This window comes from Panthera leo, chromosome D2, assembly GCF_018350215.1.
Source record: "Panthera leo isolate Ple1 chromosome D2, P.leo_Ple1_pat1.1, whole genome shotgun sequence".
Classification (NCBI taxonomy): domain Eukaryota; kingdom Metazoa; phylum Chordata; class Mammalia; order Carnivora; family Felidae; genus Panthera; species Panthera leo.
In genome coordinates, this window is record NC_056689.1 from 52,526,480 (window position 1) to 52,544,196 (window position 17,717).

The 17,717-nt window shown below is 41.6% G+C and overlaps 1 protein-coding gene across 2 annotated transcripts in view; it reads left to right on the top strand.

The window, feature by feature from the left end:
- EXOC6 (exocyst complex component 6) overlaps positions 1–17,717 on the top strand; it is a 296,860-nt gene that overhangs the window by 39,253 nt on the left and 239,890 nt on the right. Inside the window, exon 1 of one of the 2 annotated variants that reach the window (XM_042908849.1) lies at positions 11,064–11,621. The exons of the other annotated variant lie outside the window; for it this stretch is intronic. Coding sequence (XP_042764783.1) covers positions 11,446–11,621 — 176 coding nt within the window. The 5' untranslated portion in view covers positions 11,064–11,445. Of the gene's footprint in view, positions 1–11,063; positions 11,622–17,717 lie in introns of those variants that run through there. 2 annotated transcript variants of the gene reach the window in all.

Consider the following 17,717-nt stretch of genomic DNA (forward strand, 5'->3'; position numbering starts at 1 on the left):
TGGGATCTGTAGTGATATCTTCTCTTTCATTTCTGGCATTAGACTTAGTTTGGTAATAGATGTCCAGGTAGCCAGCTCTTCCGTCTAATCTCGTATGCCTACACCGTTGCAATGCTGGACCACTGTCGGAAAAGTTGGAACATTTTCTCATTGGATTTGCACACTTCTTATAATAATTGTCCTTTCCTGTTTCAGCTCATGCAAAAGCTTTCCCCTGCTTATCTGCTCTCATTCAATGCAGAACCAAGCTGAGCTGTCTTGGCTGCAGGAAGCCACACACACCTGCAGACTTTCCCCTGCAATCTGGCCTATGCTTCTCCAAGTGTGGCCAGAATCCCTAGGAAGCTTGTTTAAATGCACATTCTCACTTTCATAGATTTTGATTCATAGGAATAGGTGGAACAAGGGATCTGTGTGTTTTTTAAAAATTATTTATTTTAGAGAGCGAACGTGCGAGAGCATGAGCGGGGTGGGGGAGGGGAGGCAGAGAGAGAGAGAGGGAAAGGGAATCTCAAGCAGACTCTGCGCCATCGGCTCAGAGCTCAGAGCCTTACATGGGGCTGGATCTCACAAACCATGAGGTCACAACTTGAGCCACAATCAAGAGTCACATGCTCAACTGACTGAGCCACCCAGGTGCCCCCAGAACCTGTGTTTTAATAAGCCACCCCTCTCCCTCACTGAGATCTTACTTTAAAGCTCAAGAACCATGTATTGGTCCAGGTCCATCTGGTCTAGGAGAGAGTGAGGGTAAAGTGTAATGAAAGCATGCCTTTACCCACAGTTGCCCTTGACTCCTCTGGAATTCCCACTTCTCTCTACCCTAGTTTCTTGGGTCTTTGCATAATGGACTGCTACCACCATGCTGGGCTTGTTGCTCCCTAAGCCTTTTGACTCTACTGTAGACAAACGTGTTCTCCCTTCACCCCAGTGCAAGTGTGACGTTTACTGATTTTTTTTCCAGCCCTTGCTCTGCTGCTGATAAATAGCTTATGCCAAGTTCTGATCCTTCTGATTGAGAAAGAGCCCAATAGAGCATGCTTATGCTCTTGGCCACACAAGCTAGAGGGAACCAAAAATAAATCTTACCTCCACCCAGTATCATGGCTGTGTGATCATATATTTAGGTGACTTTGGGCTTCCCCTTTGGGCTTCCACTTTATCTGTAAAATGAAATGAGAATATTCGCTATGCCTGTGTCAAAGAGTTGATGACTGGAAAGAATGGGCTAATGGGTAAATGCATCCTAAAGGTGGGGTTGTGGCATCACTGCTGTGCTATAAAAGAAAAATATTTAAATTAGTTGGCGTGTTCTCTTAGAATAGTCTTTTATGTTGAGTGCCCCCTTCCCCCAGCTACAAGTAGTGGAGGGCATGTGGGGAAGTTTGCCTTTATATGAAACTTTTTAAAGTGTTGAAACTATAGCCTCCAATGAAAGCTGACCACCTACCATGAACCCAAGATCAAAGCCGTTCTCTTTTAAATGGAAAAGGAAAAGTTAGCTTGTTATGTTTGTCTTTCTTCACGTAGGGTGCCTTCTCAGGGCTTGCTACTTCAAGAGTGTGAGCCTAGACAAATGCCTCTAAAGTAAACCCATATCCTCACTTGTGAAATGGAAAGGACTAGGGTACCTCCCTGAAATTATGCGTTAGTTCACATACATACATTGTCAGGGAGAGAACTGCTCTTGGAGAGCTGAGGCCTTCACACCTGCCAGCCGAGGCACTTACGGCTATGCTGGCTGCTTCTAAGAAGGCTCTGTTTCTCATGCTTGACCAGCTTCGCGGCTGGGAACCAGAAAGCACTACCCAGCAGTGAATCCCCTCCTCCCAGGCTAAACTGCCCATGTTGCCCTCTGGAGGTTTATGCCCTTTTGGTGTCGAAGTAGCTGGCCTCCTGCTTTTAACATAATTAATGGCTGTACACATTTGGAGTCTACTGCATGTGGTGGGTGCAAACCTGAGCCTATGAGTCCATGCTTTAATTGTACAAAGGACTTTGAAGCAGGCCTTTCCCAAGCTGGTGGTGTGCATGGGAAATGCCTTGTAGATACCACTCACAATAGGGAAACCCTCTCCTGTGTACTGTGATTGGGGCAGAAAGCCTCAATAAAGGGCCGAGCTTTGAGGTATTTTAAAAGAGAGATTAACACTTATTGTAGAAGTGCTAATCACTGGTTGAATTAATCAAGGGCCAAACTACAAGGTGTTAACAAGAAAGATTAGTGACTTTGGGTGTGAATATTCAAAACCAGGGATTGGGAAACCTATGACCAGGGTTTTCCCTGGTGCATAATAGAAAAAAACAAAACAAAACAAATAGAAGACAAGGTAATGAACTACTACTTTTACCCAGCAATTTCCTCTTGAGCAGGCTGGGGAATTGCTGTTAAGAAAAAAAAAAAAAAAATTAAATGTCAAGTGCATGGAACTGTGCTGGGTTTATAACAGACTGTATAAATGTTGGCTATTGTTATTCCTTGTGTCCTTTAAGGTTCCTTGTTAGGAATGTCAGCGGAGGACTAGGGAGAAACTTTTGTTTTCTTTTTTTTTTTTTTTTGAAACTTTTGTTTTCTTAAGAGAAAAAACACATCTGGTTCAATTACTCTTTTTTTTTTAAAATTTTTTTAATGTTTTTTTTTTTTTTTTTTTTTTTTTTTAATTTTTGAGACAGAGAGAGACAGAGCATGAGCAGGGGAGGGGAAGAGAGACAGGGAGACACAGAATCCGAAGCAGGCTCCAGGCTCTGAGCTGTCAGCACAGAGCCCGACGCGGGGCTCGAACTCACAGACTGTGAGATCATGACCTGAGCCGAAGTCGGACGCTCAACCGACTGAGCCACCCAGGCGCCCCTCTTTTTTTTTTTTTTTTTTTTTTTTTTTTAATTTGCCTTAAATTAATTTGTCTTAATTTGCTTAATTCGCCTTCAGGGAATTGAACAGCTCTTAAACATACAGTTTAAGCTCAACTACTTTTATAAGAAAGGACTGGAGAAAATACTTCAGTGCTACCATATGTACTAAATTTTTCCCTCCTTTCTGGAAAAAAGTGATTTGTAATCTGAGAAGCAAATAACCAAGGAAATAGAATTTGAAAGTGAAATTAGAACAATAAGGAAATGGCTGATTCAAATAAACAGCTGTGTCCAAATCACTAAGTCTGAATAAATGGTTTTCTAGGAGGTCTGTGTTTGCAGCAAATAACAACGGGAGGGCAGAGGTGGTCACCTGGAGGAGGTTGCTGAGAAAATGAAGAGGTTTGAGAATGAGGTGTTAATTTTAGAAGAATATGATGAAAAAGCTTGAAGCAACCCAAAGGGGAGAAAAAAGGGAAATAAGTAATAAATTAGGTGGGGTGAATTTGAAAAAAAAATTATTTAAAAAAATCTGTGTGGAGCAATCGAAAATTGAATGGGTGTCTTTTTAGTACTGAATTGAGGAAGGATGAGAGCACTTACATTTATTGGGCCTAGAAGGGTTATTGAATGGGAGAAGTAAAAGGATAATTTGGTTTCAGCCTCCAGCCCAAAGATGACTTCACATTTAGACAATTCCAGACTAAGCACCTTAAACAGGCCATCTCTTGGGATCTTCATTATAATCCTACAAGGTAATGAGCTTTAGCTGAAGCTCAGTATGAAGTTTTGGAGATACCTACTCAGTGCATGTGTTGAATGTAAGCCAGCCAAAATGGATCCAAAGCTGATGAAGCACACATTTAAATTTTCTTCGATAGAAAAAAAATGTTTACTGTATAAATTTAATAGGATTATTCAGGTAATTGCCGTGTTTAAAATTTTCATCACCTAGACCAGCACTGTCCAACAGGAATGTAACATAAGCTACATGATGTAATTTAAAATCTTCCAGTAGTCACATTTAAAAAGGTAAAATAAATGAAAAACAAGTAAAATAAACGAATAAAATTAATTTAAGTAATATATTTTATTTAATGTATAATTTCAACCTGTAATAAATATACACAATATTATTAATGAGGTATTTTACTATTTTTGGTTTTGTTTTGTTTTTACTGAATCTTTGAATTCTGGTGTATATTTTGGGACAACCTATTTCAGCTTGGACTAGCCACATTTCAAGTGCTCATTAGCCTTGTGTAGCAACTGTAATGGACAACAGAAACATGGAGTAGGCCCTTTCTAGCCTTTGGAGATGACTCAGTAAGTCAAGAGTATCAGAGGCCCACCAGAATGTGAATGAGTGATTTGTGAATATCTCTCTCTATTTTTTTTTTTTTATTTATTCTTGAGAGAGAGAGAGAGAGAGAGGGAGAGAGAGAGAGAGAAAACGAGCAGATGAGAGGCAGAGCAAGAGAGGAATATAGAATCCAAAGCAGGCTCCAGGCTCTGAGCTATCAGCACAGAGACCGATGTGGGGCTCAAACTCACGAGCGGTAAGATCATGACCTGAGCCAAAGTCAGGCGCTTAACCAACTGAGCCATCCAGGAACCTCTTTCCTCTTTTATTTTCCAGAGGAAAAGGCCATAATTTGATTTTGCTTGTTTGTTTCCAGCACTGATACAGATAAAACAGAAGTTACTTGTGATCAGTTTTCCTTTGGTCCTAATCCTGTCTCTAGGAGCAGTGTGTTACCAGTGTGGTGCTTCTAGATCTATTTGTATGATTTTACATATATGCATACATCCAGAAATATATTGTTGACACGTGTTTTTTAGAAATTGGTGAAATAGCATACTTTTCCCAATTTGCTTTTCTCATTTAAGAATTTGGCTTTGAGAACTCTTCTTGTTGGTAGATTTTTATCAACTTCATTCTTTTAAACTGTTGCATAGTTGTCTATAATATAACTATTTCCTCATCAATGGACAGGCTCTTTCTTTCTTTTTTTAGTGTTTGTTTAGTTTTGAGAGGGGTGGGGGAGGGGCAGAGAGAGAGGGAGACAGAGAATCCTGAGCAGGCTCTGCGCTGACAGCAGAGAACCCAACATGGAGCTTGAACTCACGAACTGTGAGATCATGACCTGAGCTGAAGTCGAATGCTTAACTGACTGAGCCACCCAGGCACCCCTGGACAGGCTCTTTCTAACATAAATGTAATGGCTTTTTTTTTTTTAGTTTATTTATTTTTGTGTGTGAGAGAGAGCGAGTGAGCGAGCAGGTGGGGAAGGGGCAGAGAGAGAGAAGAAGAAAGAGGATCCAAAGTGGGCTCCATGCTGACAGCAGAGAGCCGGATGCGGGGCTTGAACTCATGAAACATGAGATCATTACCTGAGCCGAAGTCAGACGCATAACTGACTGAGCCACCCAGGCACCCCCGTAATGGCTTGTTTCTGGTGATGAAAATAGCATCATTTTCTGAGAGGAGGATGGCAGGTCTGTCAGAGATTGGGAAATTAAATAAATTGTTCAAACTGTATGGCTGAGAGCCACTGCTGATGCCTCTCTAACTTTCCCGAGCCCTCTCTTGGAGCTATGCCATTTCCCCCTTGAGATGCTCAAAATAAGTAATTGCAAGCATTTCTTTGCTAGAGGATACCTTGGCTTCTCAGGGGCTTGAAACTGGGGTGGAGGATGAATAGAAAGAAAATAATTTTGTTAAAGCTCAGGAGAGATACTATGTCCAACCAGAAATGATGTGATCCTAGTTTGGAAAATTCACTGGGATTCTTTACACCCTCACCACCATCCTCCAGGGGCTCAAAGCCCTCATGTTGCTTCTGCTTCTGGCTGCTCACTGATGTCCCGAACAGGACCTGCCTTCTCCTCTCCTCTCTGCTAGTGTCTCATACTCCAAATTTTTTGTCACTTCAACTTCTCCCAAGGAATGAAATTAATTCAACCCATCCACATTCATGACAACAACCAACAGACCTCTAACCTTCATGAAGAGATCTGTACTTTAAAAGATGTGTTAAATTGGTGGTTCTCTATTCTCTCCATCCAACTATCCATTCATTCAACAAACCTTTAGTGAATGTCTACCAAGTGCCGGGCACTAGGTTGGGCCCTGGAGAGGCAAAGAAACTTTTAGGTGCTGTATAGGGGGTTTTGGGGTGATATTGGAGGAGTGTGCTGTAAAAGGGAGACATTTCAGGGTTCTACCTAACACAGAATTTAAAGACAGCCCTGAGTAAAAACATAATAGAAAGGTAAAAGTCCATTTAAAGGTGCTCTGAAATACAACACACACTCTTCCACCCCATGCCCTGTCCCTAGGGCTTTTTCCTCTCTCTCTTTGTCCTCATGTTGTCCTGGCTGTGCAAGGTTCTTTGCCTCTTCTCTCTCCATAGCACAGCTGCTTCTTACTTCAGACAAGGAACAAATTTGGCACATTAGACACAGACAGTCCAGAGCCCGTGATATAAAGCATCAGTGATGAAATACTAAATCTCCTTTGTGAGACAGGTTTTTGTGCAAAGCAGATACTGTTTAAGCATGTGATTAGCAACTTTTTCCCCACGGAAGCACGTAATAAAACTATTTACATAATATGTTCAATAATAAACTATGCATCGTAGCATTGTACTAACATAAAATACTTTTGAAACAGATTTCTGCTTCCTCTCCGCCCCCATGTTGACCAGACAAACATGGCATCTACCCAAAAAGGATTTTAAATTAGTGAGTCATTAGGCTGTGTAAAAAGAACTTACCTTGTGTAAAGGTACCCTCTTCCACAAAACAGAAGGGCCTCAATGACCACCACCCATTTAAAGTGAAGATTAAACATTTTAACCAGAGCAGTGCCCTAATTCAGCAAATTTTATTTATGTCCAAATGCAGTGCTATTGGCAATGAAGAGCAATTCGAGAAGTCATAACCAAAGAAAATTATTGTGAGGGCCTTCAGAGTTTCCTATAAATTTACCCTGGTGACCTCAGAGCCAATGCTGGACCACATAGTCAAATATTTGTATTAGGTGTTCCTGTGTTTAACACACTAATTAAAAAGATGGAATTCTTTGATTCTATCTCAAATCATTTTACTTCTAATCTCTTTCTGGAAAAGCGTGCTGGATAAATGGAACTAAGAGTATGCTTTCTAAAAAGAGTTTTTACTGTGTTGCAATAAATCTGGGGACCGAGGACATTAATGTACCTGAAGTGGTCTTAATGAGTCTATGGTGGAGATCATCCTTCGAGTCCTGTTTCAGGGACCTTTACCTTGAAGGTTATAAATCCTTTGAGAAATGACTATAATGGAGGAAAGCTTTACCAAAGGAAACATTCAGTTCAAACATAGCTAAATGCACACTGGCCGGATAGGCAGGTTTAAGGACAGGTGAGGAAGCCATGACACTTTGAAGCATTAACTCAAAGTGAGGGGAGATCACATGATTGGCCCTGAAATCTACTCAGAGGAAACAAAAATACCATTTGTAAATCTCTCCATTGTCCTTCAAGTAATATATTTCTCTTCCTTTCTTTCCTATTTATAATTAGGGGTGGGAGGGCTACAGAGACCTCCCATCCAAAACGTAGTCTGAGTACCATCTGCATCAGAACCACTTGGGGGAATCATCAAGAATGGATATTCTTGTGAAGGAGACAACCAACAAAACTAAAAGGCAGTCTACGGAATGGGAGAAGATATTTGCCAATGACACATCTGATAAAGGATTAGTATCCAAAATCTATAAAGAACTTATCAAACTCAGCACCCAAAAAACAAATAACCCAGTGAAGAAATGGGCAGAAGACATGAATAGAAACTTTTCTATTCAAGACGTACAGATGGCAAACAGACACATAAAAAGATGCTCAACATCACTCATCATCAGGGAAATACAAATCAAAACCACAATGAGATACCACCTCACACCTGTCATTATGGCTAAAATTAACAACACAAGTAACAAGAGGTGTTGGTGAGGATGCAGAGAAAGGGGAACCCTCTTGTACTGTTGGGAATGCATACTGGTGCAGCCCCTCTGGATAACAGTGTGGAAGCTCCTCAAGAAACTAAAAATAGAACTATGATCCAGCAATTGCACTATTAGGTATCTACCCAAAGGATACAAAAATAGAGGTTTGAAGGGGTACATGCACCCCAATATTTATAGCAACATTATCACCAATAACCAAACCATGGAGAGGGCCCAAATGTCCATGGACTGATGAATGGATAAAGTAGATGTGGGGTGTGTGTGCGTGTGTGTAATGGAATATTACTCAGCCATCAAAGATGATGAAATCTTGCCATTTGCAATGATGTGGATGGGGCTAGAATATATTATGCTGAGTGAAATAAGTCAATCAGAGAAAGAAAAATACCATGTGATTTCATTCACATGTGGAATTTAAGAAACAAAATGGATGAATATATTGTGGGGGGTGGGAAGAGAAGAGAGGGAAACAAACCACAAGAGACTCTTAATGATAGAGAACAAACTATGGGTTGACAGATGGAGGTGGGTGAGGGATGGGCTGGATGTGTGATGGGTGTTAAGGAGGGCACTTGTGACGATGAGCCCTGGGTGTTGTATGTAAGTGATGAATCACTCAATTCTACTTCTGAAACCAATATTGCATTGTATGTGAACTAAAGTTTAAAAAGAAGAAGAAGGAAAAAGAATGGACATTCTTAGTCCAAGCCTCATTCCTGCTGAACCAGAAGCCTTCATGGTGCTGGCAGTGGTGGTATGAGGGGAAGGTTGGAAGGCTTGGATTCTTGGATTTTATCATTTTTTTTCATCTTAAAAGTTGAAATATTTATTTATTAATCTCTTTTAAAATAACAACAATAAAAACATCACACGTTAACATACACATCTCATGAACAATAATTGTATTTTCCAAAACAACAAATAATTTGGTGAGAAGAGTGGTATCATCTTTATATTTTTGCAAATCTCCTTATTATCCAGGCTTTTATTAAGGACAGGTAGATTCTCTTTTCTGCTTCTGCATTGATTGAATCTGTTGTGATACGTTGTTTTCGTTGAAGTCTGGGGAGTCTCATACAGGTATGTAGTTGGAAAAAAGAAGGATATTTTAATAGCATTCTCAGATAATTGTGATTTTTTTTTTGATATTTCACTAACATGGGACAAGTAACAGTTTCTTAAAGGGTAATTACAGTGTGGAATCTGATATCACATCACTAGAGTTTTCATACTGTTACATTAAAATTTATTCATCTATGTGAGATCTGGCGTTTTTGACCAGCTACTTAGTATATCCTTATACAGACCATAGAACCCCCAAATGCAGTTCAATTCCTTTATTACACGGAAGTAAAACTGAGGCCCTATAAATGCATCTGCTTGTCACAGGGCCTGAAGGCTTTTCCTTTTGTGATACTCCTTAGTCACTAATACAGTGCTGGAAGTATAATGGGAGACCTGTACATTCTTCTGTATTCCTCTGTAAATTTCTTTGGGTCCAACAGTGTATCCCAGAGGGGGAAATGGGGAGAAAGGGTGCTTATCCGGGTGGGTAACTTATTCAGGGCAGAACATTGAGGGAAGTAAATAGAAGGCAGAAACCAAACCAGAAATCTAATGACTTCCTTTGTATCAAGAGGCAAACTTGGGTCTTTACCACCGTATAATAACTTTCATTTTCAGATTCCTGACACATTAGAGCAGGGTAAGGTGTTGGCGTCTTGTGATCAAATCATGACCCTTCTCACAGTGTGTGGAAACATTCATATTTATGCCAGTGTTTGTTCATGTAGTTTTACTGGAGTCTTCTTTCCTCTAGCAAGATATGGGTTATCAAAGATGCTTAAAATTGTCTCTCACCTGGCTGTGGAGAAACGGGAACCCTCTTGCGCTGTTGGTGGGAATGCAAATTGGTGCAGCCACTCTGGAAAACAGTGTGGAGGTTCCTCAGAAAATTAAAAATAGACCTACCCTATGACCCAGCAATAGCACTGCTAGGAATTTACCCAAGGGATACAGGAGTACAGATGCATAGGGGCACCTGTATCCCAATGTTTATAGCAGCACTCTCAACAATAGCCAAATTATGGAAAGAGCCTAAATGTCCATCAACGGATGAATGGATAAAGAAATTGTGGTCTATATACACAATGGAGTACTACATGGCAATGAGAAAGAACGAAATATGGCCCTTTGTAGCAACATGGATGGAACTAGAGAGTGTGATGCTAAGTGAAATAAGCCATACAGAGAAAGACAGATACCATATGTTCTCACTCTTATGTGGATCCTGAGAAACTTAACAGAAACCCATGGGGGAGGGGAAGGAAAAAAAAAAAAAAGAGGTTAGAGTGGGAGAGAGCCAAAGCATAAGAGACTCTTAAAAACTGAGAACAAACTGAGGGTTGATGGGGGGGGGGGAGGGAGGGGAGGGTGGGTGATGGGTATTGAGGAGGGCACCTTTTGGGATGAGCACTGGGTGTTGTATGGAAACCAATTTGACAATAAATTTCATATATTGAATAAAAAATTGTCTCTCACCTGAAATAAATGCACCTTCTTCAGGAGAGGAATGGAGAAGGGTGCTGATGTTACAGCCAACCAGGACAGAGACTTTTAATGACCCTCAGGATCCATTCTCACTTTCCGTCATAACAAAATGTGCAGCTGTGCAGGTGCAACTACATCTTCCAGCATCTCTCGCGGCTAAGTGTTACTTAGTTACTTACAACTGCTGTGGGGGCCGTTCTGGAAACCTTCCTTAATGGGATGCATGGGTGGCTGAGTTGGTTAAGCATCTGACTCTTGGTTTCGGCTCAGGTCATGATCTCACGGTTTGTGGGTTTGAGCCTCACGTTGGGCTCCATGCTAACAGCGTGGAGCTGCTTGGGATTCTCTTTCTCCCTCTCTCTCTGTGCCTCCCCTGCTCACTCTCTATTCCTCTCTCTCTCTCTCTCTCTCAAAATGAATAAATAAACTTTAAATAAAAGGAGCTGGGGCGCCTGGGTGGCTCAGTCGGTCAAGCATCCGACTTGGGCTCAGGTCATGATCTCTCGGCTCATTAGTTCAAGCTCTGTGTTGGACTCTGTGCTGACAGCTCAGAGCCTGGAGCCTACTTCAGATTCTGTGTACCTTTATCACTCTGCCTTTCCCCCACTCATGCTCTGTCTCTCTATCTCTCTCAGGAATAAATAAAATTAAAAGAGAAAAAAAAAAGGGCTGACTGGTATATTCTCTTTGCCCTTTCTTATTTCCTTCCTTCTGGAGAGAGGGGCTGGACCTCCACTCTGGGTCATGAGGACAAGGCCTGAGTGTAGGGTCCTATGAATGGTGAGCAGAAAGCTGGAAGGAGCCCAAGACCCTGAGAACTTCAGGGAGCAGAATTATCATCTGAGCCTGGGCTTACCTTTGGATGGATACACGAGAAAGAAATGCAATTCCAGGTTGTGGAACTCTCTTTTTTTCTGGATCCATATTACTTGCAGCTAACCCTAACCTAACTGATACTTCTTTTATATGCGAGAGAGGGACATCTTGCTGACACCCTGTGAGCCCTTCACCCTGTGACCAGTTGTCTTCTGATGTTATCACTTTCAAGAACTTTTGCAGGGTGGAGCAGAATCCTGGGGAGGCCTGGCCTCTCCCAGCTGCCCTGGAACCCAGGGCTTGGTACTGTGTCCCCATCAAGATGCAGGAGAGAAATCTTGCTCTGCTGTTATTCCCTGGGCTCTGTCCTCGCCCTCCATCAGGAACCACGGTAGGTGTGGCTTCATTCAACCCAGAGGATCATGTTATGAACAGACACTACCTGTCAGCGTTTCCCTATAGATGTGTGTTTAATTCTTATCAGAGATTTGTTTTTAACACCTTAGCTTTAAAAATATTCACATATTTTTGTTAATGTGTTTTTTTAAATCCTGATTTCTCTTAACTTGATTTTCACTAATTTTATGCATTTTAGTATTTGATATAATTGTATTCTTTTTTAAAAAATTTTAACGTTTATTTATTATTGAGAGACAGAGAAAGACAGCGCATGAGCAGGGGAGGGGCACAGAGAGGGGGAGACACAGAACCCGAAGCAGGCTCCAGGCCCCGAACTGTCAGCACAGAGCCCAACATGGGGCTCGAACTCAAACCGTGAGATCATGACCTGAGCCGAAGTTGGACGCTCAACCCACTGAGCCACCCAGGTGCCCCCATATAATTGTATTCTTTTACATTTAATCTGATTTTAGTATTTGAATAATTTTTATTCTCTTACCTTATCATTTTATTATTTTCTTTTTTATTCCTCGACTATTTTGATTAGACTTTTAAAAATCTACTCCTGAGGTGCCTGCGTGGCTTAGCCAGTTAAGCGTTTGACTCTTGGTTTCAGCTCAGGTCATGATCTCACGGTTCGAACCCTCTGTCGGGCTCTGCACTGATGGTGTGGAACCTGCTTGAAATTCTCTCTCTCCCTCTCTCTCTGCCCCTCCATCACTCACACTGTCTCAAAATAAATAAACTAAAAAAAAAATTAAAATCTACTCCTATCGTCTTCCTTTTTATTTATCGTAATGTTACTAACATTTTTGCATCATCCAGTTTTCAAAGTTTCGTTGTAACTTCAGCTTGTCAATATTTAGTCTTTTTTATTTTTGTGGCTTTTCTTTATTCAGCTTTTTCAAGCTTAGTTCTCTAACTTTTTTTTTTTTTCTTTACTTAGCTCTTTCAACTTGTTTTATCCTTTAGTATTAAATGTGTCACAATGTTTTGCCTTTGTTGGTCTTCTGGTTTTATTTAACTTCAGCGTTTCCATTTCTATTAAATGCCTGTTTTTGGTTTTCTACCTGTAACTTCTGAACTGATTTTTCTTCACTGTTCTTTATCTATGTGTTTTAATGAGAAATAGGAAGTATGCCACAGACTTGATGCCATGGCATCCTGACCCCCATTCCTTGACTTGTCTCTCCGCTGGGGGGCTACCTTGACTAAAGGTTGGGGAATGAGGGAAGGGGAGGAATCTCTAGCTTCTGTAGTGGCTAAAACTTGACCTACATGAATTAAAGGATGGACATAGTATGCTGTTTTGAAGGATTCATTTTACTCAAGCTTTTGGGAGAAAAAATTCTGTATCCTTGAAGATTCTTGGAACGAAATGATCAATATAGGGGCACCTGGGTGGCTCAGTTGGTTAAGCATCCAACTCTTGATCTCGGCTCAGGTCATGATTTCATGGTTTGTGGGTTTGAACCCCATGTTGGGCTCTGTGCTGACAGCCTGCTTGGGATTCTGTCTCTCTCTCTCTCCCTCCTCCACTCTCCCTCTCTCAAAATAAATAGAGTAACTTAAAAAAGAAAGAAAGAAATGATCCATATATGCACTCAAAATGCAGTGTCAACCTTAAAAAAATTCACCCCAAGTTTCAAAAATTGATAGACTCACGTAGCCACATTCCAACTGTGAGCCAAGGAGAGAAGAAGCCTCAGATGACATTTGTGTCAAATATGTGAACCCAGATGTGTCAGCCTTCGCTTTTCCCGCCTCTTTAATCCCCCTATTAAAATTAAATTAAAAAGCCCCTCTTCATTCAGCCTGCCTTTGACATGCCCTTCAGTTCCCTCCTGATTTGCAAATTCTCTATCTTTCTATCATAATTGTCCCATGAAGCTAGTTTCTCCTGCTGGGCCCAACTCATGTACAGAAGGGGTCTCAGAACACTGAACTTCCCTTCTGTTTTATGCCATGTGCAGTTCAGCAAAGGATTGTGCTTTCTTTATCCATGTGTTTCTCAGAGGCATAATCCAGTGCCTGGTGCACCACAGGTGTTCAGTGAATGCTGAATGAACAAGGAACGGATGGATGGATGGATGGATGGATGGATGGATGGATGGATGCTCAGGATCTAAGTCACACTGACTGCCTGACTACAAAATGCAGTGGTCTGCTTTCAGTTCTCATTATTGCAAACGTCTCTACAACATAAACTTCTCAACGTTCTCCCCTACCTCTTATCCCTTTCTTGAATATATATTTTTTCTTTGGCTTTCAAAATTAAATGCCATACTGGTATAACTACATACCTCCAAATTCTATAACCCTTACTGTTTGTTATTCTTTCTCCTGGAATTAACTATGGACATCCCAAGGCTCAGGCATTGGACTCATTTCTTTACTTTCTGCCCGGTTCAACCCAGATAGTGGTCACAGCTTCAACCCTGAGTGCCATGCTGATAACCCCCAAGTCTATATCTCTAGCCCTGACCCCTCACCTGAGCTCCTGCCTCTTATCTGTGTCTGCCTACCATTGGAGACTTCTGACTGGATTTCTTACTACTGCATATCCCAAACCAGCGTCCTGAGATTCCTCTCTCTGAGGGAAGTGTGTGTGTGTGTGTGTGTGTGTGTGTGTGTGTGTGTGTGTGTGTGTATTTTACTTGATTTTATTATCACTGCAAAAAAAGAATAATATTTTGATTACCTATTATATGTCAAGTACTTTATATTTATGGGCTCATTTAATCCTGCAAGGTACGAATTAACTGCATTTTCATAGGTGAATAAACAGGCTCAGAGAAGTTAAACAGTCTACCCCAAATCACAAAGCTAATATGTGGGATTCAAATTCAAGACTGTCTAGCTTCAAAGCTCATGGTCTTTCTGCTATGTCACACAACTATCACATTTTAAAATTTATAGCTCAGTGGGGAACATCAGTGATGTCTGTGAGTGCTTGGAACTTGGCATGATCTATATGCCCCCATTGACAGTGTTTGCCAAATAACAGGTGGTGATTGAACTTAGAGGCTCTGGACTCAGGCAGACTTGGTTCAGTCTCAATGCCATTATTTACATGAAGGGGCAGGGTAGTTAACCTTTCTGAGGCTCAGTTCACTCATCTGTGAAATGAGAACACAAATACCTGCCTCCCAGAAGTATTGGGGAGAAACAATGAAGGAATGCATGTCAAGAATCATTTGAAATGTCCATCGAACTGCTGAATGGATAAATAAAATGTCATATATCCACACAATGGAATACGATTTAGCAATAAGAAACAATAAAGTTCTGATATACTCTACGACATGGATGAACCTTAAAATCTATGCTAAGTGAAAGAAGTCAGGCATAAAATACCACATGTTGTATGATTACATTTATATGAAATGTCCAAAATAGGCAAATCTGTAGAAACAGAAAGCAGAGTAGAGGTTGCCTAGAGTTGGAGGTAGGGATTGGGTGGCGGGGGGATGGGGGAAGGACACTATGAGGGAAATGGGGAGTGACTGCTAGTGGGTGCAGAGTTCTTTTGGAGTGATGAGAATATTGTAAAATTGATTGGGCTTTTGGTTGCACAACTCTCTGAATACACTAAAACCCAGTGAACTACACTGAATTTGGCTAAATAGCTGAATTGTATGGTATGTAAATTATATCTCAATAAAGATGTTTTAAAAATATTTATTTATTTATCACGTATTTATTTATTTACAGAGTGATCTGGGAAGGGGCAGAGAGAGGGAGGAGCAAAGAGAGAATCCCAAGCAGGTTCGAAGCTGTCAGTGCAGAGCCTGACATGGGGCTCGATCTCATGAACTGTGAGATCATGACCTGGGCCAAGATCAAGAGTTGGACGCTCAACCTAATAAGCTACCCAGGTGCCCCTCTCAATAAAGATGTTTTATTATTTTTTTAATTTATTTTTTTTAACGTTTATTTATTTTTGAGACAGAGAGAGACAGAGCATGAATGGGGGAGGGTCAGAGGGAGAGGGAGACACAGAATCTGAAACAGGCTCCAGGCTCTGAGTGGTCAGCACAGAGCCCGACGCGGGGCTCGAACTCACGGACCGCGAGATCATGACCTGAGCCGAAGTTGGACGCTTAACCGACTGAGCCACCCAGGTGCCCCTCAATAAAGATGTTTTAGAAAAGAATGTATATCAGATGCTTAACACATAATTAATGCTCAGTAAGTCCTCACTTCTTGGACTTTCTCTTTGCCTGGTTTGACTCCAGCAGCTGACTGTGGACATTTGCTCCTATTTGCAACACTCTGGCTTGTCATTAGCTTTAAGTGCAGGCCTTTTTCTTCCTCCCCTGTTAAACACCTGGCAGACTTACTTTGTCTCCTTTTGAGGGTTGATTATTTAGGGGCAGTCTGCTAGCAAGCTAGCTCCTCATTGCTTGTCCTCTGTCTGGGCCTGGGCTGTCCTGAATGTGCCCTCCTTCACGGAGCCTGTTAAAATCACCTTCCTGGCTTTCAGACCTTTCCTCTCTCCTCCTTCATCAACAAACACTTGGTAGGTAATGACCTTCCACTGAGCACTGCTAGGCATTGTGGGTGATGTGAGGACGTTAAAGACTCCGCCCCTCCCCCCCCCCCCCAAACAGCTCTTTGATTGTGGTTGGGGAAATAGCACATAGATACAAAAACACAAGTAGGGTGAGGACACAAGTCCGTTAAGTGTCAATTGTGTAATTCTCACTTAGGTGCTATGGGAGTTTAGACCGAGGTGGGAGATCATTGGTCAGGGATGTCTTCAAAACACAGTTGGTTTTTCACTGATGGGCAGGTTTCATTGTGGAAGGGAAAAAGGCGGGCGAGTGAGCAAAGGCAGGGGTATGTGTCTTCTTTCTTCCTGCCCTATACATTTATTGAGCACATAGTATGTGCTAGACCCTGAGGGGCTTTAATAAGATTTGTCCTGCCCTGTAGGAGCTTACAGATGTGGGGAAGCTGGGCACACAGAGATGATAGCAATCTGTGCAGACGGTGAAGCAAGTGAGGTATTTGCCTGAGGGAGTTTGTGAAGGCATCACAGAAGAGCTGACATTTGGGCGTTAGAGAGGAGAGGTGAGGAAGCAGGTGGCGTGTCAAATCAGGTGCTGAGGAAGCAGGGTGCAGCAAAAACAGAGGCCAGAGGCCTGAAGGCTGGGATCAAAGGCTGGGAGCTGATGAGGCTGGTAGGCTGTGTTGGGACTTAATTGTAAAGTTATGGTGTTTTATATGAAGTAATTTATGTTTGATTCTGAGGCAATCAAGGCGGGGGGGGGGGGCACCCTTTCTACATCTCTCGGGCAAAACTGTCTAATCCCAGTTCTGCCTTTCTGTTTTCTGTTGAACATTAGATCTCTTCCAGTGCTTCCTGCAGCAAGGCTCCTCCTTGCTTCATGAAACTGCTGCCAAAAGTCATCTTTTCTTGAAGCCTTGCTGTGTAGTTCCCCAGGGAAGGCACACTTCTTTACCCATCTTTCACATCTTTCACAAACCTTCCTGGAGATGGGGAAGGGAGTTTGCATGGCAACTCCCTGGCAGTGATCACCAAATTCAGAATCAAAATAACATTGATCCCATGGGTTTTTACCTGTGGTCAAATGCAGCACGTCTATGCTTGCCTTTCCAAATTTTGTTTTGATTAAAACATTTTTAAATGCAGACCTAGATCCCTCAACAAACAAGCCCTTATAATATTCCCGAACTAAATTAGTACACTCTCCATAGAATTTTTCCGTGTGCTGAAAAATTTAAGACATATTTCTTTAAAAAAAGCCATAAATCTCTTTGTGAATCATTGAAGGGTTAGTAGAAATGCATATAACACATCCAAATGCATTTAAGAAGTGTTTTTATTTTTATTATTTTAAAAAATATTTTATTTTTGGGAGAGCGCAATCAGGGGAGGGGTAGAGAGAGGGGGACCAAGGATCCGAAGTGGACTCTGTGCTGAGAGCATTGTGAGCCCAATGCGGGGCTCGAACTCACAAACCATGAGACCATGACCTGAGCTGAAGTTGGACACTCAACTGACTGAACCACCCAGGTGCCCCAAGAAGTGTTTTTAAACAGAGCACTGTACTGTACAGAT